Raw genomic sequence first — 26,443 nt, 5'->3', positions numbered from 1 at the left:
TGTTGGAGAATTCATTGACATTAAATTGAATCCATATCTCAGAATCCGAATTGTGCTATTGCAAGTTATTAAGATGCACAAACTTATCTCAACTACTAGCTAATGTGCTTAAGTTGCTGAAAGTAACTTTCAATACCTCATGAAGAGATGCAGAGAAATAGGTTTCGATGAAATTTGCTACTTCACTCGGACTGCAACACAAGAGAGGTAAGTATAAACTCGAAACGAAGAACTCGGCCAGCTGCAACTTTTTGGCTTTAAACCTAAAAAGATCACCATAAGTTATTATGTTTTATCCAAGCCCTCAGCCAATATATTGCTAATCTCATCCTGCATCATAGAATATTCTACAGATTCTGTCACTGAATCAACTTCTTCGTCATTGACACTCCCAATCAGTAGACGATGTGTAACAGCATCTGGTACCCATCCCTTTTCTAACATACGGTCTAAAAATTTACAAGCATCGTGTTTATAACCCTCCTTGCAGAAACTATTGATCAATCTGTTATAAATTGGAAGACTAAGAACTCCATCAATTGAAGCCAACTTGTTTAATGAGTTTGTAACCAGATGCAATTGAGAGTTATTTGACATACAAGATATCAGTTTATTTAGTGTTTCTGAATCGGGAGTTAACCCGACTCCAACCATCTGATTCAACAATATAGCACAATCCCTAGTCCTGTTTTCGGCACACATACCATGTACTAAGACTTTGTATGTCTCAACGTCTAAAGTATGACCCTGCACCAACATCTGTGAGAGTTGTGCTAAGACTTCCTTTCCTTTTCCCATTCGGGACAACCCAAGCATGATAATCTTGTAGGTATCTCGAGTACAAGAAGTTCCACGGTGAAGAGCTAAAGCTTGTAACTTTATCGCTTCATCAACTTTTCCATTGAAACAAACACATCTAATCAAGATATTGAAGGATGAGGAGTCAATACTACATCCCATACTAGAAATATAACGGAATACCAAAGCAGCTTCTTCAATCTTGTCAGAACTGCACAAGACTTCAACTAGTTCTGCAGAAGATCTCGAATCTATAACCCAATTCATAGCACAAACCAAGTGAAATAAATCTAGAGCTTTTTCATACTCATTTTGCTTACAGTGTCCGCAGATAAGAGCTGAATAAGTAGTAGCATCTGGAATGTACGAAGAAACCAACATTTTAGTGAGAACCTCAAAGGCCTTTCTAATGCCCCCTTGTTCACAAATTCCTCTGAGAAGAATACTCCAAGAAAGAGTATTAGCTACATTCTTCTCCACCATTTTCTCGAGAAAACTATTTGCATTGTAAATTTTACCATCTTTGCAGTAACCTTCCAGCAATCCGTTGTGAGGAGAAATCTCGGATACAGAATTCTCCTCCAAGAATTTTGAAGCTTCACTATATTTACCCAATTTACAGAATCCATTCACAATATCAATGTATATATCGACAATTGGGTCTACTCCGCTTTCAATCATCTGTTCGAATATATTAATTGCATCATCCAACCTTAGGTTCAAACATAGGCACTGCACCAAAACCTTATAAATTGACAAATCGGGGAAAATACCAGTGTCTTTCATCATTCTATACAATCTCATTCCAACATCTGGTTTATTATCCATACAATATTTAGGTATAACATTATCGAAGAAGTTCTTATCTGGGTTACAGTCAGACTCAAACATCTCATCCAAAATCTTAATGGATTCATCTAAGCGATTTCTTGTACAAAGCCCACATATGAGTATTTCAAATGTCCTACTATTTGGACTACACCCTTTTTTGTTCATTCTACGAAATTGATCTAAAGCCAAGTCAATTCTGTCATTGTCTAACAAAACCTGAATTAAATAGTTCAAGGTTTCAACGTTAGGAACAATTCCCGCTTTCACCATTTCCTTGTAAGCAAACAAGATAGAGAAAAGATCATTCTTCTCTTCCATAAGAGTGGCCAATAGAACATTACAGACATGAATTGACGGTTTACAGTTAGCTGAATTCATGATTTCAAGAACCCTTAAAGCTTCTTTTACTCTGTGATTTTTAACAAATGTACTGATCAAAACAGAAAAAACTTCATCTGTATGCGGGCATTTTCCCTTCACCATATTTTGACAAAACTCATTCATTTCATGAATATATCCAGCCATACCTAACTTCAAAATCATCCTAGAATAAGTATCAGCAGTGTGATGAAAACGCTTCTGGTGAGAAGCCCATTTGAATATCTTGAGTGATGAGTCCAGATCGTGGGTTGAATCCAAAACTGATAGTAAGTTATCAGGGTTGAGTTTGTTCTTCAAAAAATCAACTTTAACTTCAAAATCAGTCAAACCTGGCGAATTTTGATAGTTTTTTGAAAGAATTTGAATGTGGGATTTGTTTGAAACTAAAGAAAAGTATGAATTAAGATATACCCATCTCTGAATTTGCTTTGGAGTGATCAAAGATGAGAACTTTAATGCCATTTAGTTGCTAGAAAGATCTTAAACAGTAGTTTAGATGATTGAAGGTTGGTTGTGGCATACTGTCGAGCAGTTTGTGAACATTACAGAAGCAGCTTCAGTAACTTCAAGTATAGGGTTGAGTTACTACATAGTTGATTGAACAACTAAATTGGGATTAAATTGAAATCTAAGATGGATAAAAGAGGGGTACAACCATACAATTGTGAAGCAACCAACTTAGATTTTTTTTTCAACTCTTCTTCAAAGACTAATTCCAACGTTTTCTTCTCTAGACAGAATTAATTGTAAAAACAAGAAGCGTTTTGTGTGGCACAAAGAGACAATGGTATTAGGATGGGCTTATAAAGATTATGTTAAGGCAATACATAGAGAAGGGGGAAGCTCACTCAATCACTTTTAAAGTTAAAAATGTTTGGATCCAAAATAACACTCCTAATATGGTTATCTTAACTTGTGATTCGAGGGCACACTTTGTAACATAAAACATTTCCGTTGTAAATCAAATTTATTACCACATGTGCTATCTGTTATAGCAATTGAACGTTAACTTGTTAAAAGTGGAAGGAATTTGACTGAATTGATGAGGGGTCCTCCTAACATGTGCTCAAATCTTACGTTCTATCCACTTTCTTAACAGATTCCACATATTCCAATATTTTTAGTTTACAATAGAAATGATTAATGTTTTAACTTTCTTAGAAGATTGCACATGTTCCAATATTTTCAGCTTAAAATGAATATAATTAAATGTTTTAACTTTCTTAACAGATTGGACATGTTGCAATATTTTCAGTTCAAAATGAAAATAGTTAATGTGTTCACGTTTACAGGCACAAGTTCAAAAAACCATCTATAGAATTATGTTTTGGATCCTCATATTTTTTACCATACAAGTGATTAAATGAGTTTCTCATTTTGCTAGTTTCAATTGTCTTAACATAATCTTTATAAAGGAGCCCCAATTCCATTCTCTTCATACAACACATAGCTCTTCTGGTTTTCACCCATTTTTTCTTCTAGCTAAGAAAGAATTGAAACCTGAGTTAGTCCTTGAAGAAGAGTCAATATTAGGAAATCTATATTGAAGGAGAAGTAGGAAGAAACTTTCAAATAAGTTAGGGAACTTAAGGCCGAATGTGGGTTGACTGTTTAGCAATTGTATCCCTCATGGTCAAAAGCCGGAGCTAATGAGAGAGTTAAAGAAGCTCCTTGTAGATCTACTGAACATACTTCACCTCCATAAGGAAGGCAATGGCTCTGGTACTGGCTGTTGACCATCTTGTGGGAGTACAATTGCGAAACTGTTATCTCATATTCGTCCTTCATTTCGCTAAGTTTCTTGAAAAGTTCTTTCTTTTTCCTCCTTGAAATATTGATTTCTTAATTGATTCATCTTTGAGCACTAACATAGTTGTCAAATCTTATTAAATATATAGTGGAAGCATTGAGAACCAAGGCAGAACAAACTCACATGAGTCATAGTGGCGATACGAAGAAACATTTTTCGAGGTGAAATACTTTTTACTAATGTACGTTAAGACAATACGCCCTAGCAAAGGCGGAAGCTCACTCAATCACTTTTAAAGTAAAAATGTTTTGATCCAAAACATCCCTCTATATATGGTTTTCTTAACTTGTGATTCAAGGGCACACTTTGAAACATAAAATATTTCCGTTGTAAACCAAGATTATTATTACATGTGCTATCTGTTATGGCAATTGAACGTTACCTTGCTAAAAGTGGAAGGAATCCGATTGATGATGGGTCCTCCTAACATGTGCTCAAGTCTTATGTTCTATCCACTTTCTTAGCAGATTCTACATGTTTCAATATTTTTTGTTTAAAATGGAATGATTAACATTTTAACTTTCTTAGGGGATTCCACATGTTCCAATATTGTCAGTTTACAATGAAAATAATTGCTAAATGTTTTAACTTTCTTAGCAGATTGTATATGTTCCAATATTTTCAGTTTAAAATGAAAATAATTAAATGTTTTAACTTTCTTAGTAGATTGCACATGTTCCAATATTTCAGTTCAAAATGGAAATAATTCATGTTTTCACGCATGCCGTTACAGACACAAGTTCAAACAACCATCTAGAATTATGTTTTGGATCTTCACATTTTTTAGCGTACAAGTGATTAAATGAGTTTCTGATTTTGCTAGTTTCTATCATTTTAACATAATCTTTATAAGCGCACCCCAATTCCATTCTCTTCATACAAGTATACAACAATAGCTCTTCTAGTTTTTCACCCATTTTTCCATCTAGCTAAGAATGAATTGAAACCTAAGTTGGTCCTTGAAGAAGAGTCCATTAGGAAATCCATATTCAAGGAGAAGTAGGAAGAAATTTTCAAAGAAGTTAGGGAACTTAAGGTCGAATGTGGGCTGACTGCTTCACCATTGTATCCCTCATGGTCAGGAGCCAGAGCTAATGGAAGAGTTAAAGAAGCTCTTTGTAGATCGACTGAGCATACTTCACCTCCAAAAGGAAGGTCATGGCTCTGGTTCTGGTTCTGGCTCTTGACCATCTTTTGGGAGTACAATGGCGAAAGCTGTTATTCCACATTCGCCCTTCATTTTGCTAAGTTCCTTGAAAATTTCTTTCTTTTTCCTCCTTGAAAAATTGATTTCTTAATTTATTCATCTTAGAGCACTAACTTAGTTGTCAAATGTTATTAATATATAGTGGAGGCATTGAGAACCAAATAAGAACAAACTCACATGAGTCACAATGGGCGATACAGAGAAACATTTTACTGTTCTTGTGCGTTTTTCTCCTCGTGGGAAGATCATCAACTTTCATCTTAAGCACCGATAAAATTCTTGTTTTGTGTTAGGTAGTAACTGATTCGTCTTATATATTGCATGAGTACTTGTAAGATTTACTTTTCATAATTCGATTCCAACAGTTCTTATTTTGAGGAACCGGATATTTTAATTCTGTTACTTTGCAATTCCTAAAAGAACATGTAAATGCATCGAGATTGCTCAGTGATATTTTGGCGGGGGAAACCAAAAAGAATCATTACTAAATCTTACCCGTCAACTTGTACGTCTAAACACTCATGTGGTTTAATCATTCATAATCCGTTAACCCTCACCTTGACAATATAGCATTCATATGAAAACTCGCTTGGATATCTAGCGAGGCCGGCCTTAACACCTTAGGTCAAACTCCTGACATTCAAATGATTTCGTAGAACGGATAACCTACTGGAGTACAACGATATGAAAAAATATCCATAAAACATTCGATATCATCTTTCCTATTCTTATACGGTAAATTCAAAAGGTATTAAAAACGTATCTTCCTATACTGTTATAACTAAAAGTCGCGGAAGCTATCGAACCTATCCTAGAAATTGATCCGATTATGAAGATTAATCGAAAAGCTAAGTCAAAATCAAATATGCGAACAGAAATTAACGAGGTTCGGCTTTAAAGCCTACGTCCTCGGGCGAACAAGAAATCTTTATTGAAGGATAGATGAAGACGACTAACACAACCCGCAAGTTCGTCCCAAGATGGTACCGTATAGAATTTAACCTTCTATACTAGATCTTCGACAACCGAGAAATTAAACACCGCTCAAAACTATGAACAAAAAATTTCTCTCTCACTTGCTCTCTCTCTTTAGCTCTCTCTAAAGAAGAGTTGTTGTTGCTTGTGTTGGTGTTGATTAATACAAGCATCCAAACCCCTTATTTATATATAATAGCCACCGACTCCAATTGAACCCAATTTGGAAACCAATTAGGAAACCAATTTGGCAACCAATTTGGAAAGGCTTAACCGACTCCACAAAACCAATTACACAAACCGCCAATTGAGACAACCGTCTTTCTCAATTTGGAAACCGCCTCCAAGGGAATTGAAACTGCCTCCAAGGGATTTCAAACTGCCTCTCACAATTCTCCACCTCGTACACAATTTGATACTCTTCAAATTTTGGACGAACACCAGGATACTCCTTGTAAGATATATCTGCTTCTTGTAACTTCATCCGACTGCACCATATGACCATGGTTGCCTACGTACCTTTTTACAGGATCAAGCCTACCGTAGTTCTACCAACCCTTCACATAAAGAAAACCTTGTCGCCATTACGCCCTTTCGGGCAACTTAACACGAGCCGATTTGTAGCAATTCCAGGCAATGCTGAAACTTGCTACATGTCACCACTTTAGTCAACATGTCCGCGGGATTCTCATCTGTGTGTACCTTCATGAGAGAAACATCACCTTCCTCTATGACATCTCGTACAGAGTGATACCTGACATCGATATGCTTAGTACGAGCATGATGGACCTGATTCTTCGCCAAGTGGATCGCACTTTGACTATCACACCATACATCCACGCACTCCTGCTTAATCCCTAGATCATCCAGAAGACCCCACAACCACAATGCTTCCTTCACACCCTCGGCCATAGCCATATACTCGGCCTCCGTAGTAGATAACGCAACTGTAGATTGTAACATCGATCGCCAACTAACTGGAGCACCATGTACCTAAATACATAACCAGTAGTAGATCGTCTTCTATCTAGATCGCCAGCATAATCCGAGTCAACATAACCGCTTACCTGACATGTGTCTCCACCAAAGCACAAACCCGTATCAACGGTACCCTTCAAGTACCTCAAGACCCACTTCACAGCTTCCCAATGTGTCTTCCCCGGGTTTGCCATAAACCTACTAACCACACTGACCGCTTGTGAAATATCCGGACGAGTACACACCATAGCGTACATCAGACTGCCAACTGCACTAGCATACGGTACACGATCCATATGATCCTTCTCCACCGTAGTAGTGGGAGATTGTTTTCCCGAGAGCCTGAAGTGTGGTGCCAAAGGTGTTGACACCGCCTTCGCATTCTGCATCCCGAACCGAGAAACTACTCGTTCGATGTAACCTTTCTGATTCAAGTACAGTTTCTTACTTGACCGCTCTCTCTTAATCTCCATTCCCAGTATCTTCTTTGCAGCGCCCATGTCTTTCATCTCAAACTCTTGACTGAGTTGAGATTTCAACTTATCTATCTCCACCATGCTTCGAGAAGCAATAAGCATGTCATCCACATACAAAAGGAGATAAATAAAGTCACCTTCGCGAAGCTTCTTGATGTATACACAACAATCATAATCACTTCTGCGAAAACCATGCTTTAGCATGAAAAAATCAAATCGTTTGTACCATTGGCGAGGGGATTGTTTCAATCCGTAAAGAGACTTCCTCAAACGACATACTTGATTTTCTTTACCCTCAACCTTGTATCCCTCAGGTTGAGCCATATAAATTTCTTCTTCCAAATCTCCGTGCAAGAAGGCGGTTTTAACATCGAGTTGTTCCAGCTCAAGATCACTGTGAGCAACAATACTCAATAGCACCCGAATAGAAGTATGTTTCACGACCGGTGAGAAAATCTCATTGTAGTCGACCCCTTCTTTCTGTGCATAACCCTTGGCCACTAGTCTTGCCTTATACCTTGTACCCTTGATTTCGGAAGAATCCTCTTTCTTCTTGTACACCCATTTACAACCAATAACAGACTTACCTTCGGGCAATGGGACAACCTCCCATGTCTGGTTCTTGTGAAGAGACTCCATCTCTTCTTGCATAGCAACCAACCAACTCTCTCTTTCCTCTGCGGTAATAGCTTGTTTGAAGGTGACCGGCTCGTCGTCTTCCACCGAGAGTGCATATTCAACCAGATTTGCCTGCCCATAATGCCTAAGAGGTTTGTCTGACCCTAACCTCTGTACCGGCTTATATAACCGTTTCGGCCTAGTGTGTACCGAAACATCCTGCTGTTGTTGTTGTAAAACTTGTGTACCTTCCCCTTGAACCTCCTCATGATCGGGTTCATCAATTTCCTCATCCTGAGTATTATCCTGATGCTCCACCTGATCATGATTCCTAGAAACCCGTTGGTCTTCGGCTTCTACTTCCACTACTTGAGCTTTAGTAGACCCAACATCACCACAACTAGGCACCGTAGCTTTCGCCATAGCTACAATAGATGACTCATCAAACACCACATCTCTGCTGATTACAAACTTCTTGTCTTCCGTACACCATAGCCGATAACCCTTGACTCCTGTAGCATATCCTAAGAAAATTGCCTTCTTTGCTCTATTGTCAAGTTTGTTACCTTTAACATGGTAATAGGCCGTACAACCGAAAACCTTAAGTCTCCCGTAATCTGCATGTTCACCTGACCACACCTCGTAAGGTATGCCGCCATCTAAAGAAGAATGTGGAGACCTGTTCACAATATAACAAGCTGTAGCAACAGATTCCGCCCACCATTCTACGCCTAATCCCGAATTGGAGCGCATACATCTAGCCTTCTCAAGTAGTGTACGGTTCAATCTCTCTGCGACTCCATTCTGCTGAGGTGTGTTTACTACTGTCCAGTGCCTCACAATGCCTTCCTGATTACAAAACTCCTTGAATGCCCCATCCGTGTACTCGGTCCCATTATCCGACCTTAACGTCTTCAGCTTTCGACCAGTTTTGTTCTCAACCATTGCTTTCCACACCAGGAACGTGTTGAATACCTCATTCTTATGCTTCAGAAAATAAAGCCAGACAAATCTCGAATGATCATCAACGAACGTAACAAAATACCTGGAACCACCCTTGGAAGGTAACTTTGCCGGTCCCCAGACATCGGTATGTACGTAGTCTAATACCTCTTTGCTCCTGTGCTTGCTTGTAGAGAACGTCACCCTGTGTGCCTTCCCGAACACACAATGCTCACAAAACTCCATGCAAGGCTTCTTCATGTCCTTCAACAAGCCTTTCCCGCACATCAGAGATAGACCCTTTTCTGACATATGCCCAAGGCGCATATGCCAAAGCCTCGTACTAGCCGTTGGATCCCTTCCACTGATTCCTACTGCTACATCTCCAGTAATTGTTGTCCCCAAAAGTTTGTATAAATTTCCGTAACGAGTACCTCTCATTACCACCAAAGAACCCTTAACGACTTTTATGGAGTCATTCTCTATAATTATCTTACAGCCGTTCCGCTCCAACACACCAAGGGAAATTAGATTTTTCCGCAAATCGGGTATGTGTCTTACGTCCGTCAATGTTCTCACCACTCCATCGTGCATCTTGATCCGTATTGTTCCGAGTCCCACAGTTTTACATATACTATCATCACCCAGTATAACTGTACCACCATCTATACTCCTATAGGTAGTAAACATCTCCCTATTTGGGCACATATGGTGTGACGCCCCTGAATCAAGCATCCACTTATCGAAGATCTTCTCAGACACCTCTGTCACCGAGAAACATTCATCCGCCTCTTCTGACACATATCCCGCCTCTTGCATCTCTTGTTTCTCCTTGTAGCCTTCGTTCTTTTGCTTCAACTTTCTCTTTGGACAAGCCGCTTTAAAGTGGCCAAGCTCACCACAACTAAAGCACGTTTTCTTGAAAGAGCCTCTAGATTTGGATCTAGATTTCCCGCCCTTTCCCTTTCCCCTTTCATTACTCCTCCCCCTCGTTACAAACAACCCTTGTGCTTGTTCTTTGTCTACTCCACCCGACGCCATACTGCTAATAGCAACCTTACGAAGGTCATCCGCTAATAGCGAATTTCTCGTCTCTTCCATGCTTAGACTATCACCAACAAGCATCAAAGTTTGAACAAGGTTCTCATAAGATTTAGGCAATGAAAGTAACAATATGAGGGCTTGGTCCTCATCCTCAACCTTAACATCAATATCCTTCAAATCTGAGATAATCCTGTCAAACCTATTCACATATTCCTGAATAGAAGAACCCTCTTCCATTCTACATGTGAATAATTTGGATTTTAAGTAGACCCGATTCGTTAAAGTTTTCGTCATGAAACTGCTTTCTAGTTTTAACCACACACCCGCCGCCGTTGTTTCTTCGTCTACTAGGAACGCCACGTCCCTCTCAAGACACAACATAATGGTAGCCCGTGCTTCGAGATCTAACTCTTCCCAATCCTCATCTGACATATCTCCTGGTTTCTTTCCCGTCAACGTCTTGTGTAATTTCTGCGAGATTAACAGATTCTTCATCTGCATTCGCCAATAAGAAAAATCGTTTTTCCCATTGAACTTCTCTATCTCATATTTCCCTGCTTTGACCGTACCACTTCTCGATCCCATCTTCTCTTCGTTCAATCTCAACAAGGCTCTGATACCAATTGTTATAACTAAAAGTCGCGGAAGCTATCGAACCTATCCTAGAAATTGATCCGATTATGAAGATTAATCGAAAAGCTAAGTCAAAATCAAATATGCGAACAGAAATTAACGAGGTTCGGCTTTAAAGCCTACGTCCTCGGGCGAACAAGAAATCTTTATTGAAGGATAGATGAAGACGACTAACACAACCCGCAAGTTCGTCCCAAGATGGTACCGTATAGAATTTAACCTTCTATACTAGATCTTCGACAACCGAGAAATTAAACACCGCTCAAAACTATGAACAAAAAATTTCTCTCTCACTTGCTCTCTCTCTTTAGCTCTCTCTAAAGAAGAGTTGTTGTTGCTTGTGTTGGTGTTGATTAATACAAGCATCCAAACCCCTTATTTATATATAATAGCCACCGACTCCAATTGAACCCAATTTGGAAACCAATTAGGAAACCAATTTGGCAACCAATTTGGAAAGGCTTAACCGACTCCACAAAACCAATTACACAAACCGCCAATTGAGACAACCGTCTTTCTCAATTTGGAAACCGCCTCCAAGGGAATTGAAACTGCCTCCAAGGGATTTCAAACTGCCTCTCACATATACACTTACTTATACTGAACGTCTGATGTTAATGAGTTTTCAGCATACCTCTATTAGAGCCCTTTTATAAACTAAACATTGATGCCTCTTTTACCAATTTACAAGACGACGGGGAAGAATAGGCCTAGTCATTCATAACGCTAATTCTATTTTCATTGCAACAAAATTAGGTATCACCAAAGCAATAACTAACTAAGAAAGCGAAGCAAAAGCCATCGTAATGGAAATTAAATGAGAAATCCACAACAACATTAGTATCTCATTCTAGGAGAGAATCAAGCCCTAATGCAGACTTTAAAGGGTCAAGCATCACTGGAGTCATTGGCATTGCCAAACATTGATAAAGTTCTTTTTGGTCCCTTCGAAGAAAAACAAGCAAGAAAAAAAAGGGCAAAAGTTCTTCTTCTTTTACGACATATGAGTTTTGGGATAAGAAAGAAGAGCGGGAGGACGAGAGAAGAAACTTCTTCGTGACTCGATATTGTTACAGCGAAAAAGTCTATAATATAAAAGGATGCAATTAGGGGTAGAGTTGATGAACAAAGACCTGCATTACATGTCTCCCGTACAACTTGTTCTTCATGAGAAATTGGCGCAAGAATATTGTGCGCGTAAATTCGACAATTTTTTAATATCAATTGTCGTATAATTTAATATGTTTTTTAAGTTTTATTAGTTGTTCTAGTTATGTATTGATTTTAATAAATTTTAGTTGCAACATTTTGAACCAATACTTTAAAATTGAAGATTAAACTGCCTGATTTAGGAGGTGGGCACGAAATTAAAAAGTTAACCATAAGGTTACACAACCCGTCTTTCAAGACTCCCACTTAAGTCGCACATGAGAGAAATAAGAGTTTCTCTTTTCACGTGACTGAACATATGAGAGAAGAGAAAAACTCATGCGGTTCAAGTGGAAGTCACATCACGCGGATTGAGTATACTTTTTGGAAAATTTAAGTTACCATAGACTACTGGGCTGGATGCTGGACCCCAACCCTAACTGAAAGGAGGTATAAATACATAGACACGAGGTGAAAAGGACATTGTTTTGGTATAATTTGTAGGGCCTAACAACTGACTGTCAGACAGCGAATTCCACTTCACGCGCCAACTGTTCCTTTTTCAAATAGTTTCCTGCCAACCCTACGCCGAGATCCTATTTTTCTCTTCAAACGAGAAGATCCAAATGTATTTTCCAACAAAAATAAAATCCTAAATATCTAAATTGAAAATTAATTTTAAAAACTCCAAATAAGTATTGGAATATAAAATAGTACAAAAGTCTTAAACATTTTATTGGAAAACAATATAATTTATAAATTAAAAAAAGGGTTCAAAATAAATATAAGAGCATGCTGAAATTTGATTCTTGTTTTGGCAAATAACTAAAATACAGAATAAATTATAGTTTTGGTGGATTCAATTAGCATTGCTAACTTGACACTCAGCAATCCGAATGACCCAAAATTCGTTTTATGGAAGTTTAAATCCAAGATTTATTGATTTTGAATATAAATAAAGTAAAAATAAAATATTAGAAAGACTTTTAGACCGTAGGATGAACTTAGAAATCGATATATGGCCTTTAAAGACTCAATATATCTTAAATCAGATTGTCATAATATTTATAAATCTTGGCATGTCTTTGTATTATCTCCTTTTTTTTATGGGAAATCGATTATGATCGACGTTATTGCATTGATACATCAAGACGATGTGATAAGCACGATACCGCGAAAATACTACTGAGTCTAAAGTCCGGTGAACTAAATGACCTAAAACCAAATTCAATATTCCTGGATTTGCACTTCCATGAGATCGAACCTGTGACCTCTGCATTGCAGAGTATATACACTCTCATGTCATGACTAGTAGTTTGTCTGAAAAAATATTTTTGTACTAAAATGAAAGGGGTAAAATAAGGAAAAGAAGCTTCAATTTCTCGCGATAAATTGATTGCTCATTTCCCCGGGTAATATTAGTCCTAATCCCACCGGCTGGGCTGACCAACCTCACGAACGATAACGCACGCTAAATCAACTCATCCTTCCAAATCTGCTCCTCTTTTTCCCCAACCTGAAACTCTCTTTCTAGCATATCAGTTTTTTCCGAATTAGGGTTGACGTTTTTAGAAGGTTTGATCAATCACTAATGATATTCGAAGAACAATCTATGTTGGAAGCGTGAAAAAATAACCATTTTTTCTTCTCCTTTGTCGCTCAAATGGTGGTTTGATTTTAGTAAATTGATTGCCGGATTAAGAATTTCCGGCTACAATGGCGAACAATTTACAAATGAGTCCTCAATTAGAGCAGATTGATGGAGAAATTCAAGATAATTTTCGCGCTCTCGCGTAAGATCTTATTACCAATTTGATTTCTACTTTCAATTCATAATTTGTCATGTCCCCCGATTTGAAATGATTTAATGTTCTTAGTTTGGATTTTGTATTACCACATTTATTCGTTAAATGGTTATTGATTACAATTTTATCAACTTGTTTCTGCATAGTATTGGTAAAGTTCAAGAAATTTGAAATGGGGGTTTCTTTTTATGTATTATTTTCATGAACAGATGAACTATATGAATGAATGGTACTTCTAGGGTTTGGGATTCAGGGCTTTATGTGTAAGAAGGGGTACTACTTAAAATTGGGTCAACCAATGTTTGTTGTTGTAGAATAGGATTTATATGTGAATGTCAAAATGTTGAAAAAAAATCTGAAACAGAGCCGAAAGATGGGGTAATCTTAGTGTTCATACAGTCTTGTGTTATGAAATTATAGGTATCTAATGATTGCAGGCAGGAAGAACACACTTTAAATGTGTATATGTGAAATCAATTACATAAATTTCATGTTTAAGGTTGGAATTATTGATCTAATCTGCTCTTTCCTCCAGTCTTTTACTCAAAATTTTGTCAATCTAACTGATTACTCGCTACTCCGAAACTGTATATAACATGGGTAGTATAAATTATTTGCTCTCGTATTGGAGTAGTAGACATTGCTTTGACGAGAGCATTTTTTTGCATGAGTAGTAGATCAAGCATTTTCCTTGTTCTATGTTTAATGTGTTCCCCTCAACAAGTTGTGTCAGAATAGATACCCAAGCGAATTTTGTATATGTAGGTGAAAATCTACTAGTTCTCTGAAACAGCAGCAACCTTAACGATTTATACTTGGAAAATGCTTTCTCTTTCCTTCTTTCTTGGTCCGTTTTAGTTAGGTAATATGCTAACATGTTGTTGTAAACATAGTTTGATTTCCCTCTGCCTTTTCAGAAATGGATTTCAGAAGCTGGATAAGATTAAGGACCCCAACAGACGAAGTAAGCAATTGGAGGAACTTACTGGAAAGATGAGAGAGTGTAAACGGTCCGTCGCTATTACATGAGCCTCTTCGTTCTATTTCCAATTATTCGACCTGATTTCAGTTTTCAATTGAGTCGTGTTCGACTACAGATTTAGTTTTTAGCTGGTATCTTGCTACAAATTCTTACCTTTTCATACTCTTTGACTTACTATGACAGGTTGATCAAAGAGTTCGATCGTGAATTTAAAGATGTGGAGGGTAGAAACTCTCCGGAGGTCAATAGGCAACTCAATGAGAGAAAACAATCCTTGGTTGGTTGCTCAGAATAGATTTACGCGCATTCTTATCCTCCTAGTCTGTAAACTAATTGTCCAGCTTTATGTCAAATATTCTTGTTGATTAACAGAATAAGGTATATTTTTGCAGATCAAAGAGTTGAACTCATACGTGACTTTGAAGAAAACGTAAGTAAACTAATTTCATCATCTTAAACATACGTACCCACAGACAACCGCAAAAGAAAAAAAAAAGGAGCCAAGGGAAGAACATCATCTAAAATATATATGAATAAATGAATACGATGCTTGTACTTTTGTAACATGTCTAGAGAACGGCAAATGCATCGACATCCAAACAAAAATTCTTTTTTCTCTTTATTTGCATGTCAGATCGTTCATAGTCTGCTATCTTTCATTTTTATGTGCTTCTCTTCTATAATTAAGTAACTAACTCCTGCTCGGTTTAGCTATGTTCTTAATAGCATTGCTTTAATGTTGGTGGCATTATAGGTATGCTAGTAATCTTGAGAACAAAAGAATTGAGCTATTTGATGTGGGAGCTGGAGGTAGCGAACCCACTGCGGAAGAAAACTTTCAAATGGCATCAGGTGACATTTGATTATCAATACCCTTTCTAGGACTTTCCTTTTTATTAGATTTATATTGTCCAGTGAAGGGGAATTTGAGTTTGAGATTCAAACATTTGAGAAAGGTAGAAAGTGAGCCTTAGATATTTTTGCATTCTAACGTCTGGAAGTTGCGTGCCTCTTGTAGCAATGTCTAATCAAGAACTTATTGATGCCGGGAAGAAAAAGATGGATGAGACTGATCAAGCTATTGAACGATCGAAACAGGTGCATAATTTACAAAGAAGCATTCTATTTTTTTTAGCACCATTCCCGATTTTCTATTTAATTGGATCGTTCATGCTCAACTGATTAGGTTGTGGAGCAAACAATTGAAGTTGGAACTCAGACTGCAACTACCTTGAAAGGCCAAGTGAGTTAAAACCTTTCTACCTTATTATAATGGAGAGAGATATTATACCTTCTTTTTTTCAGCGAGGGTCGTTGTTTTTCATTCTCTCACATGGATTTTTTGTATCGCTAATTTCCAGACTGAACAAATGGGTCGCATTGTCAATGATCTGGACACGATTCAGTTCTCTATCAAGAAGGCTTCTCAGTTGGTGAAGGAGATCGGTAGGCAGGTTGGTTCCTCAGTGTCTCTCATTTAGGCTTTTAGCTATGAAAGTTATTCAAGTTTCAAAACATAAACAAACCTTTCTATGCAGGTGGCTACTGATAAGTGTATCATGTTCTTCTTGTTACTTGTTGTATGTGGTGTAATAGCAATTATCGTTGTCAAGGTTTTCTCTCTCTCTCTCTCTTCTTTTTTTCTTTTTGTTCCGGTGACGTGGAGCACGTGTGGTTTTTGAGCCTATCACGTGTAGGCCTAGCTCTGATACCATGTTAAGTTTGTCGTCATCCAACTCAAACCAATTGGCAATGAGTGGAGATGACCTATACATTATATTCTTGTTGCTAGTTACCCCTTCTCCCATGTGGGACTATTCTCACATGTAGTCTTTTTTTTAACTTTGTTTAGGTTGTGAACCCAAACAACAAAGACATCAGAGACATCCCTGGGTTTGCACCTCCAGCCCAAACATCGAGGAGACTGTTAGCAGCACCATTCTCATATTCCTATCATGAGCCAAAGATATGACTCTATTATACTGAAAGCACATGCACAGGAGCAAGCAAAGACTTTTTATGGAAAGGAATGTTAGTTTGATTGTGATTCTTTTTGTGTAATTATTATTGTTTTACTAAATTACTTATATGTGGATAACCTAATTTGTGATTATTTCTCTTTGTTGTATATTTGCACTTGTTTCTTCTGTGTTTCCTCTAATAAAGACCAATTTTTCAACTATTATCTACTCCTTCCGTTCCTACAATTGTAACGTGAACGGCTCAGAAGCATCCCTCGAAAGTTTGCTTTGGTACAAACCCTGATCTTGTTATGCTTAACCTCTCAAATTCTTTTTTTCTTTAAACATCAAAATGGTTTTATAGAGAACTAGAAATCTCTACAACCAAAAATTGAACTCTACTTGAAGAGAAATACATGTTACAATCAACCAAATTTGAAAACCTTATATGGGATCTTGAATCGGGAAGAAATAGAGTGGATGTCAAAATGACGGAAATGATGGTTTTGCCCTTCTACCGTTTCTATATGATTACGGAAAAATAAACTATATTGAAAAATAATGTAATATGGACAAAGACTAGGATCGCTCTTAACAAAAAAAAAAAAAAAAAAAGACAAAGACTAGGATCGCTTTTCTAATAATACATATGGTAAAAGTATGTGCGACCCCTACAAACATGTAATATGAAATATGAATTATACACATAAGTGGTGTGGGACAAGGAGTCTGGGTATGGAGGTGGAATCCATCGTTACTAAATCTAAGTTATTAAAGGTATCGATAATAAGTTTGTCGAGCTTTAGGCCTCTTTAATATGTTGTTGGGTTTTAGACCTCTTGCATTCACAGTTTAGTTTCGACAGTTATTATGCTTGAAGGATTATAATATCTCACGAACCTTTCTACATAAAATCTTCCACTACCCTATAACAGTTATTATGACATGGGACAACCAAATCTTCTACTTTCTCCTACTAAATCTTTTTGCTAAGTACATAATGATGTGATTTAATGACTGATTAGTATGTCTTAACTTAACTACATAAAAGTAAAATACATCTACATATAATTATTAGCTGCCAAAAATCTCATCTTCCTCATCATCTTCTTTTGTTCTTATACTAACATAATGAGGCATTGAGGCCCACTATCATTTTTGTACTCAACTGATCCCACATTATAATCTCATTCTTCAAAATGATCTGAACGCTAATTTTACTTAATTAATTCATACAAGAACATTTTCCTATAAACTAGTTGTTGAACTATCATTTTTTTTTTCAAGCTACTTCGGGTCATTTTAACCAAAATATCATTTTTTTTTTTTGATGAAGGATTAACCAAAATATCATGACCCAACAGAATTCCACCATCCCTTGTATTATTTTCATCTTAGTATCCTGAATAACTAGCCAACCTAGATTATTAGTAGTCCACACAACATTCTTAATAACTCTACATAGGAGAAGAACGATCTAGCAACGAAGAATATAATGTTTAGATCATCTCCACTCATTATCTACAAATGGTTTTGAGTTGGATGAGTCCGGACTTAACATGGTATCAGAGCTCTAGACCTGTGCATGCATGTGTTCGGTTTAAAGAACTATACACGTAATACGTTTACACATGTACCAGATAAAATTTGGTATGCATACCCAAAACTTTAGTTTGTGTAGGGCACACCAAAGAAAGTGTTACTAATATGAATTAATTTTGTTCTAACCTATTTGTAATTTAATAGTTATAGCCGTTAATGACATCTTATTCCGAATTGTTAATGGCCCCTTTACTGCGAAGCAACGAACTTGGAAGAGAAAATCAAACTTAAAAAAAAAAGAAGCGAGTGGTTCAATGTCGGGATTCGTCCTTGTCAAACAACCAACATATAAGATTCCTAAACATAATTAGATAGATTGATTCATTAAATAATTGATTCTCTAATTAACCTAAATATTAGTAATCTAAAACTACAAATTAAATATTAGACAAGACTTAGAGTCCAAATTATTGGTAACCTTTCATTGATAGACAATTACAAGCTAACACACCATGACAAGTACTTTAACTGCAATTAATTAGCTTAACTAATTTTGAAAAAACACATTTTCTTCTTGCCTTAAATATGTAGGGCAAAAGGGTCCTAATCTAGGAGGAGTATAGTTTAGTTTATTACTGATAGGATTAATTAATTTATAAGAGAGTTGTTGATTTGTTCAAATAACTTATTTTAAGATAAAAGGAATGAGAATGAGAATGTGCCGATTTTATTTAAAGAATATTACACTCCAGTTAGCTAAAATGTATATGTCGTTTATATTGTTATCAAACAATTTTATTATCGTAAATGGTCCTTTTTTTTCTTTTTAATTCTTCCCAATGGGTTCTATTAGTAATTGTTTAATTGAGGAAGAGGTTAATTAACCTAATTAGATAAAATAGAAAATAAATAAATAAATAGATACAAACGTGGTACTTTTTTTTTTTTTGTTGAACTACAAACGTGGTACTTAGAAGTTAAATTGCATTGCCACAAAATACGCTCAAAGAGATGTTTTTCTTAATCGGTATGTTCAAAAGGAAAGCCGGTTTCTTAAATTTTTATCCATTGCATACTTTGAACTTCCATAAGTTAATCCTTATACTAATTTCTACTAATGAAATTCCACAGTTTCGAACTTATAGAGCAGTAAACTATAAACTACGGGAGCTTATTATAGTTGGTAAAATAATTTATATAAATAGGTATTACTTAATTATATGTGATGTATTATATAATAAACATGTTCAAAATGAGTATTGTTTTATAACTGTAGTAATCTTTGATATTTTTTTCTATCAAAAGTTATATCCAATTTCTATATCTAAGATTTGAATATTGAGATCACTTTTCATTGAGATTCAAAATGCAAGTCACTTTGGTTTGTTTGATTCGCATTTTCCGAGAGAATAGAATTCGCTAAAACATAAGTTTCCAGTGCGTCTAAGTGATATCTTATAAGATAAACATATTTTCCCAAACAACTTTCTAAACGGGAAAATAGTGATTCATCTATCTCTTCTTTCTTATCCATGTTTTCTCATACTCTTTCGATCAACAAAATAAAAGAGAATCATCTTAAAAATATCTAGTTGACCAAAATCTTTATGTCTAGATATTTTTTTAGTCAAATCTAATTGATCAAAATCTTATGTTTACGTAAACATTTTTTTTACGCCTTAAAGTCATGACTGTGAAATTAGATGTCCTGCAGTGAATATTGGAACAAGAACATAGAGCAATTGCAGTTGAAAAGGTAATTTGTATTATTAATAAGTTGTATATATAGTATTACATTAGGGTTTTGTATATATTACAAACATAGAAAGAATTTATACAGGAAATCTATTTAGGATTTATTTCCTATTTCTTGATCTGTCGGAGATTTCCTTCTCTTTCTCTTGATACGCCAATACCCCCCCGCAAGTTGGAGCAGGGGAAGAAATCTGAGTCAAGCCCAACTTGGAAAGAAGTCGTTGGAATTGATCAGAACCAAGAGGTTTGGTGAAGATATCAGCTACTTGATCAGCAGAGCGCATGTAATGAGTCTGAATGAGGCCCGAGGTAACCTTTTCACGAACAAAGTGGCAATCGATCTCGATGTGCTTGGTGCGTTCATGAAAGACCGGGTTGGCAGCAATGTGTATAGCCGCTTTATTGTCACAGAAAACCGAAAATGGTTCTGGAATAGAAATGCGGAGATCTTGAAACAGGTATTTCAACCATTGGAGCTCCGCAGTAAGAGAAGCAAGAGCACGATATTCTGCCTCAGCAGAAGATCGGGAAACCGTCGGCTGTTTCTTAGAACGCCACGACAATGGACTATTACCAAGCATGGTAAAAAAACCAGTTGTAGAACGACGACTAGTGGGACAACTTGCCCAATCAGAGTCGGTAAAACCCGAAAGGGTCAGAGTGCTAGCTGAAGATAGGAGAATCCCGTAGTTGAGAGTACCTTTAAGGTAGCGTAGAACTCGATTAGCAGCATCCATATGAACTGAGCGGGGGTGCTGCATGAACTGACTTAAATAGTTCACTGAAAAAGCAATGTCCGGACGAGTGACAGTAACATAAAGAAGGCGTCCTATGAGACGACGAAAAGGAGTTGGGTCATCCAAAGAGGTGCCGTCAGTAGGTAGAAATTTTAAGCGTTGTTCCATAGGGAATGAACAAGGTTTGGCACCAAGGAGACCAGAATCTCGTATAATATCCAAGGTGTACTTCCGTTGACATAGGAAAATACCCTTGGGAGACCGGGAAACCTCAAGGCCAAGGAAATATTGAAGGCGCCCCAAATTTTTAAGAGAAAAACGTTTCTCAAGACGGAGGCGAAGGAAATGAATTTCCTTAGGGTCATTGCCGGTGATGATGATGTCATCAACATAAACAAGAATGTAAATAGAAGTTGAACCACGGAAATAACAAAAAAGTGAGTGGTCAGAGGAAGATGGAACAAAGCCCTCAGCTTGTAAGCCAGATGAGAATTTGGCGAACCATTGACGAGAGGCTTGTTTCAGACCATAAAGGGATTTGTTCAAGCGACAAACGCGATTATCACCGCTTTTACTGAAACCAGGGGGAATGGTCATGTAAACCTCCTCGTCTAAGTCACCCTGTAAGAAAGCGTTATTCACGTCTAATTGAAGCAGGGGCCATCCCTGAATGGAAGCAAGGGATAATAAGACACGGACTGTGACCATTTTGGCTACAGGGGCAAATGTGTCATGATAGTCAACGCCTTCTATTTGGGTAAAACCTTTTGCAACGAGGCGTGCTTTGTGACGTTCGATAGAACCGTCAGAACGATACTTGATTTTGTAGACCCATTTGCAGCCAATAGGTCTCTTGCCAGAAGGCAAGGGAGTCAGAGTCCAAGTATTATTGGTCTCGAGTGCAGAAATTTCTTTAGACATGGCGTTACGCCAGATAGGGGAAGCGGAAGCGATTTTGTAAGACTTAGGTTCATCCGTCGTGATGACGGAGGTTAGGAAGGCCCGATGAGGGGTGCTGAAGGTCTCAAAAGTGAGATAATCAACTAATGGATAGGGAGTCCGTGAAGGGTGAGATTCAGAACTTGCAAGAATGTAATCAGCCAAGTAACTCGGCGGGTGTCGATCCCGAACAGGACGAGAAGGGAGTAGCTCGGGAGGAAGCGAGTCATCAGTCTGCGCGGAAGGAAGTGAGGCGTCAGACTGCTGGTAAGTAGAAGAGTGCATATCAGGATCATCGCCTAGATTATCCACCTGCCTAGAAGGAGTGGGAGAATCAGCTGAAATTGATGTAGGCGAGGGAGGTGTATCTGGGGCTTCACTGCTAAAAGGGGAAGTTGCAGGGGAACCTGCAGGAGAAGGCGGAGAAAGCACGACTGGGTTAGGTGAAGCAGAAGTCGGAGGGGGATATTCAATGTGATCATCCACAATATGAAGATTGAATGGAGTATATTTCTGGGATTCATAAGAATCAAGGGAGACTGTGGAATAGGGAAATTTATCCTCAAAGAAGCGAACATGTCGTGATTCATAGAGAGTCTTACTCTCGAGATCATAAATTGTGTAGCCCTTTTTGCCGACAGGATAGCCTACAAAGATGCCTGGTTTTGCTCGTTGGTCGAATTTGTTTGTAGCATGAACGTTGTGGGCAAAACATAAGCAACCAAACACCCGAAGAAGTTGATAGTCCGGTGGGGCACCGTATAAGAGCTCATGAGGAGATTTGTGAGAAAGAAGCGGGGTAGGCATCTTGTTAATAAGATACGTAGCCGTCTTGAGACATTCACCCCAAAAAGAAAGGGGGAGATTAGCTTGAAAACGCAAGGCACGAGCGACATCGAGTAAGTGGCGATGTTTGCGCTCGACCACGCCATTTTGTTCAGGAGTGTAGACACAACTGCGTTGATGAATAATGCCATTTGATTGGAACCAGGATTGAAGTTCCTTTGTAAGAAATTCAGTTCCATTATCAGAACGAAATGTCTGAATAGGGCACGTGCTAGGGAGACCCAAATCAGAAGAAATCGATTTGATAGATTTCCGATATTGTTTAATTGTGAAGTTGAAGAAAAAATCTAAATAAGACTTTGTTTCAGACTTAGATTGCATTAAGAAGGTCCAAGTGTAACGAGAATAATCATCAACTAAAGTGAGAAAATAACGTTTATTTGAAAGTGATAGGACAGGAAAAGGTCCCCAAATATCAGCATGTACTAATTGAAAAGGAAAAGTACTAATAGAATTACTTTTATTAAAAGGTAATTTAGATTGTTTTGCCATAGGGCAAACAGTACAATTATCCGAATGAGGAATAGAAATATAATTAAAACGTTTGGAAAGAAAACGTAAACGGCCTAAACTAGGATGTCCAAGGCGACGGTGCCAAACGTCGAGCGACTTATTGAATGCAAGTGCTGGAAAAGTATTACGTAAGTAATAGAGACCCCCATCTTCATCAGCCTGACCAATCAGCCGTTTCGTCGAAAGTGCCTGAAAAACACAACGAGTGGGGTTAAAAGTGACTGAACAATTAAGAGATTTACTTAATTGGCTAACAGAAATCAAGTTAAATTGAAAACTTGGAATGTGGTAGACATTGTCGATGTAGATAGAGTCAGAGAAAATAACTTTACCCACATGTTGAACTAAAAGGGTGCTCCCATCGGGTATTTGAACATAAAGGGAAGGGGGAGCAGTTTGATAAGAAGTAAAAACACTCAATGAGGGACAAACGTGGTTAGAAGCACCACTATCAACAATCCATGAACTAGAAAGTGTTAAATTAATTTTACCTGTCAGGGGAGTAGTTGCAGGAGGTGGAGAAGGTCCATGAATAAGAGACATGATTTTATCATAGTCTTCTCTAGAGATAGTTGGAGCAGGAGAAGAGCCCGAAGTAGACGCGCCAGAAACCGCCAAAGATCGCTTAGTACCTTGAGAACGATCAGCTCGACCATGGAGAATGAAACACCGTTCAACGGGGTGACCAGTTTTCTTACAGTGGTCACAAACAACATTTTTGTGGCAACGGTCAATAGTATGTCCGTGTCGTTCACAAGCCTCGCAGTAAGGGCGAGGTTTCTTACCCCGGTTGGAAGAATCTGACTGTTGTGACTGGGAAGCAGTCACCTTGGCAGCGAGAGCCGAATAGTCAAAGGGAGCACCAGCAGTTATGTGTTGTTGTTGCTCTTCTTGCTTAATCAAATTATACACCCTACCAAAAGGGGGTAAAGGGTCTAGAAGTAAAATACTACTTCGAACAGCAGAAAAACGATCATGAAGGCCTTCGAGAAATTCCATGATGCGAATTTTGTTAACATATTCAAGCATACCCTTACCAGCACCACAAACACAGGGGTGTGGAGGCATTACTGTGTCATGTTCATCCCAGAGAGACTTCATTGTGGAAAAGTAAGAGGTAACAGTCAAGTTACCTTGGCGAAGTGAAGCAATGTTCTTACGAATTTGGAACATGTATGGGTTATTCGATTGGGAATAGTGTTCCTTCAAAAATTTCCAAATCAAGAGAGCAGTAGGGCATCGCATACAACTCTTCCGAATTTCAGGGCACACAGAATTCAGAATCCAGTTTCTAACCATAACATCACAACGTGTCCATAAAGTAGCTGCAGTAGGGTCTGTGGGCTTTGGAAGAGACCCATCGATAAAGCCTTCTTTATTCTTAGCAGCTAAGGCCATGGTCATGCCGTGAGCCCATTGGGCATAATCATCTCCAGAAAGTGCTGGTGAGTAAAACACTGAAGTTGGGTTATCAGATGGATGAATAGAGTAAGCCTCAGAATTGACCAAGGCCGAGACGTTTGTTTCCATCGCTGAAGAGTCATCAGAGACGTTAGTGTCTGAGAGAATTGTAGTGTCAGGGTTCATGACTGTACAGATAGTCAGAGAATCAAACAATTAATTTAAAATAATTAATGAGAAATAAGAAGGCAATTAATCTACAAACACACACAGGATAAGTCCAAGTGGTGAAATCCGAATAATAAGTAATAAGAACAGGCTAGATGTACCAACAAGTGTGTATTGAAAATTTAATGTTGGACCAAAGTGTGAATAGATAGGCCCAACAAAAAATCAAATAAATGCACCCAAACAGTAATAGAAAAGGAATAAGCCAACAGTAAGCTAATGAGTTTTTTTTTTTTTTTTTTTTGTTTGTGTGTTTAAGTTCTGATTTCTAGGGTTCAGTAATGGGAGAAGATCATCTTTCTAAGTCTCATGTAATAGTCACAAATGAAAAACCTAGTTAGGGATCAACTTCTACAGTGGTTAGAGATGTTTCTCCTAAAAAAAACTCAAATCTATGGTTGGGTCTATAGTTAATAATGGATTCAATTGATCAAATCTATAGATTAATAAAAATCAGTGGTGTGAGGATAAAAAGGGGCAGCAACTATGGGACAGAGAGATGAAGACTACAGTGGGTTTTATTCAACAACCATTACTAATGAGTTTCTGGTCGTCGCAATCTAAATCCGTTGTGTTGTCTCTTTCTCTCTGTCTCTTGATTTCTTTCTGTGTGTTGGTTGGATATTGCACTGGAGTTTCTGGGAGAAAGTTAACAAAAGTTGGTGTTCTTTTGTCGGCAGTGGTGATCGAGAAACTATAGTGATGGAAAAAAAAACAGACCTCGAAATAGGTCGTGGGTGTGGTTTCACCAAAGTCATACCAGTAAGGTCTGAGGCATAAGGGTTTTGAACAGGGAATAAAATCGAATCAGACCAGAGAGGTAAGAATCGAAATTGAAACTATATAATAGAGAAGACAGAAAAAAATCGAGGAAGGAAGCTGACCTGATCAACGCAATGAGTCAAGAGATGAAATAAGAACCAATAAGTTGCCGGAGATAATAATATCGTTCAAAAAGAAGACCTAGGCTCGTGATACCATGTGAAATTAGATGTCCTGCAGTGAATATTGGAACAAGAACATAGAGCAATTGCAGTTGAAAAGGTAATTTGTATTATTAATAAGTTGTATATATAGTATTACATTAGGGTTTTGTATATATTACAAACATAGAAAGAATTTATACAGGAAATCTATTTAGGATTTATTTCCTATTTCTTGATCTGTCGGAGATTTCCTTCTCTTTCTCTTGATACGCCAATAATGACCCACATATAAATAGATACCGCAAAGAATGAAAATCTTGAAAATATATTTGTGTGAAACGGTAAATTCATAAATTGTTTTCAATTTTCAGAGAACCATGTGACATCAAATACAACCTCAGAATTAATTGATGTCCAAGTTGGGTTAGTTAAATATACATTTGTTTATTGCTACGTCTAGTTATACATATTCTAATGTTTTTTTATTTTACTATCAATATAAAAATACCTAAAGTATGTTACAGTTAGCGATGTCTTTAGAAAGACATAAAATATTAGAGCACCCGTTTTATTGAGGAGTGCACAATAGCACAGTAGTACGAGACCACCTCCTAAACTCATGAGGTTCGAGAATCGAACTCTCCTAAAAGTAGTTACCACTACAATTAATCTCATGTCATTAATACTATAACTAAAGTGAAGGTAGAAGTAAGTCGGTTTTCAAGTGTCTTGGGATAGCTTTAAAAATCTTAATGCAGGTTTCTCAAGATACCTTAATCATTGTTTTTATGGTGCTAATTAAGTTCATCATATAATTTCATATTGTATACATGTGTTGAAAAAAATGGCGTTTAAGTTGAAATGGAAGGTGGAAATTAATGGATGAATAAAATCACGTTGATCACTAGACTTCAAAGCTCGATATATCGATTCTTTTAGACACTAATTCGCTCCCTTCTGGTATGA

General features: G+C 37.5%; 2 protein-coding genes across 2 annotated transcripts; one reads left to right on the top strand and one right to left on the bottom strand.

Moving 5' to 3' along the window:
* Positions 1–136: 136 nt before the first annotated feature.
* LOC147534162 (uncharacterized) lies at positions 137–2,962 on the bottom strand. Its single transcript, XM_086647175.1, has 2 exons — positions 277–2,962; positions 137–191 (listed from the first exon to the last, which is right to left on the bottom strand). Exon 1 carries the CDS (start codon positions 2,470–2,472, stop codon positions 286–288), a length of 2,187 nt encoding a protein of 728 aa, XP_086503301.1. The 5' UTR covers positions 2,473–2,962; the 3' UTR covers positions 137–191; positions 277–285.
* A 10,203-nt stretch (positions 2,963–13,165) lies between these two features.
* Positions 13,166–16,808, top strand: LOC147534161 (putative plant SNARE 13). Its single transcript, XM_086647174.1, has 10 exons — positions 13,166–13,635; positions 14,565–14,657; positions 14,813–14,906; positions 15,022–15,059; positions 15,384–15,481; positions 15,648–15,727; positions 15,816–15,872; positions 15,991–16,083; positions 16,168–16,242; positions 16,482–16,808. The coding sequence occupies exons 1-10, from the start codon at positions 13,559–13,561 to the stop codon at positions 16,599–16,601; spliced, it is 825 nt and encodes a 274-aa protein (XP_086503300.1). The 5' UTR covers positions 13,166–13,558; the 3' UTR covers positions 16,602–16,808.
* The last annotated feature ends 9,635 nt before the right edge of the window (positions 16,809–26,443 follow it).

The sequence above is a fragment of the Eschscholzia californica genome, unplaced genomic scaffold, assembly GCF_041429995.1.
Source record: "Eschscholzia californica isolate CP2 unplaced genomic scaffold, dmEscCali1.0.p SCAF_6, whole genome shotgun sequence".
NCBI classification, from domain to species: Eukaryota; Viridiplantae; Streptophyta; class Magnoliopsida; order Ranunculales; family Papaveraceae; genus Eschscholzia; species Eschscholzia californica.
The sequence above is the reverse complement of the archived record's forward strand: the minus strand, read 5'-3'. Positions and strand labels throughout refer to the sequence as shown.

What these genes read in the sequence shown, in the direction of transcription:
- LOC147534161 (XM_086647174.1), top strand. Translation starts at nt 13,559, where the DNA reads ATGGCGAACAATTTACAAATGAGTCCTCAATTAGAGCAGATTGATGGA. An exon ending in ATGAGAGAAAACAATCCTTG is followed by an intron (nt 14,907 to 15,021) that starts GTTGGTTGCTCA and finishes ATATTTTTGCAG; the next exon opens with ATCAAAGAGTTGAACTCATA. An exon ending in TACGTGACTTTGAAGAAAAC is followed by an intron (nt 15,060 to 15,383) that starts GTAAGTAAACTA and finishes GTGGCATTATAG; the next exon opens with GTATGCTAGTAATCTTGAGA.
- LOC147534162 (XM_086647175.1), bottom strand. Translation starts at nt 2,472, where the DNA reads ATGGCATTAAAGTTCTCATCTTTGATCACTCCAAAGCAAATTCAGAGA.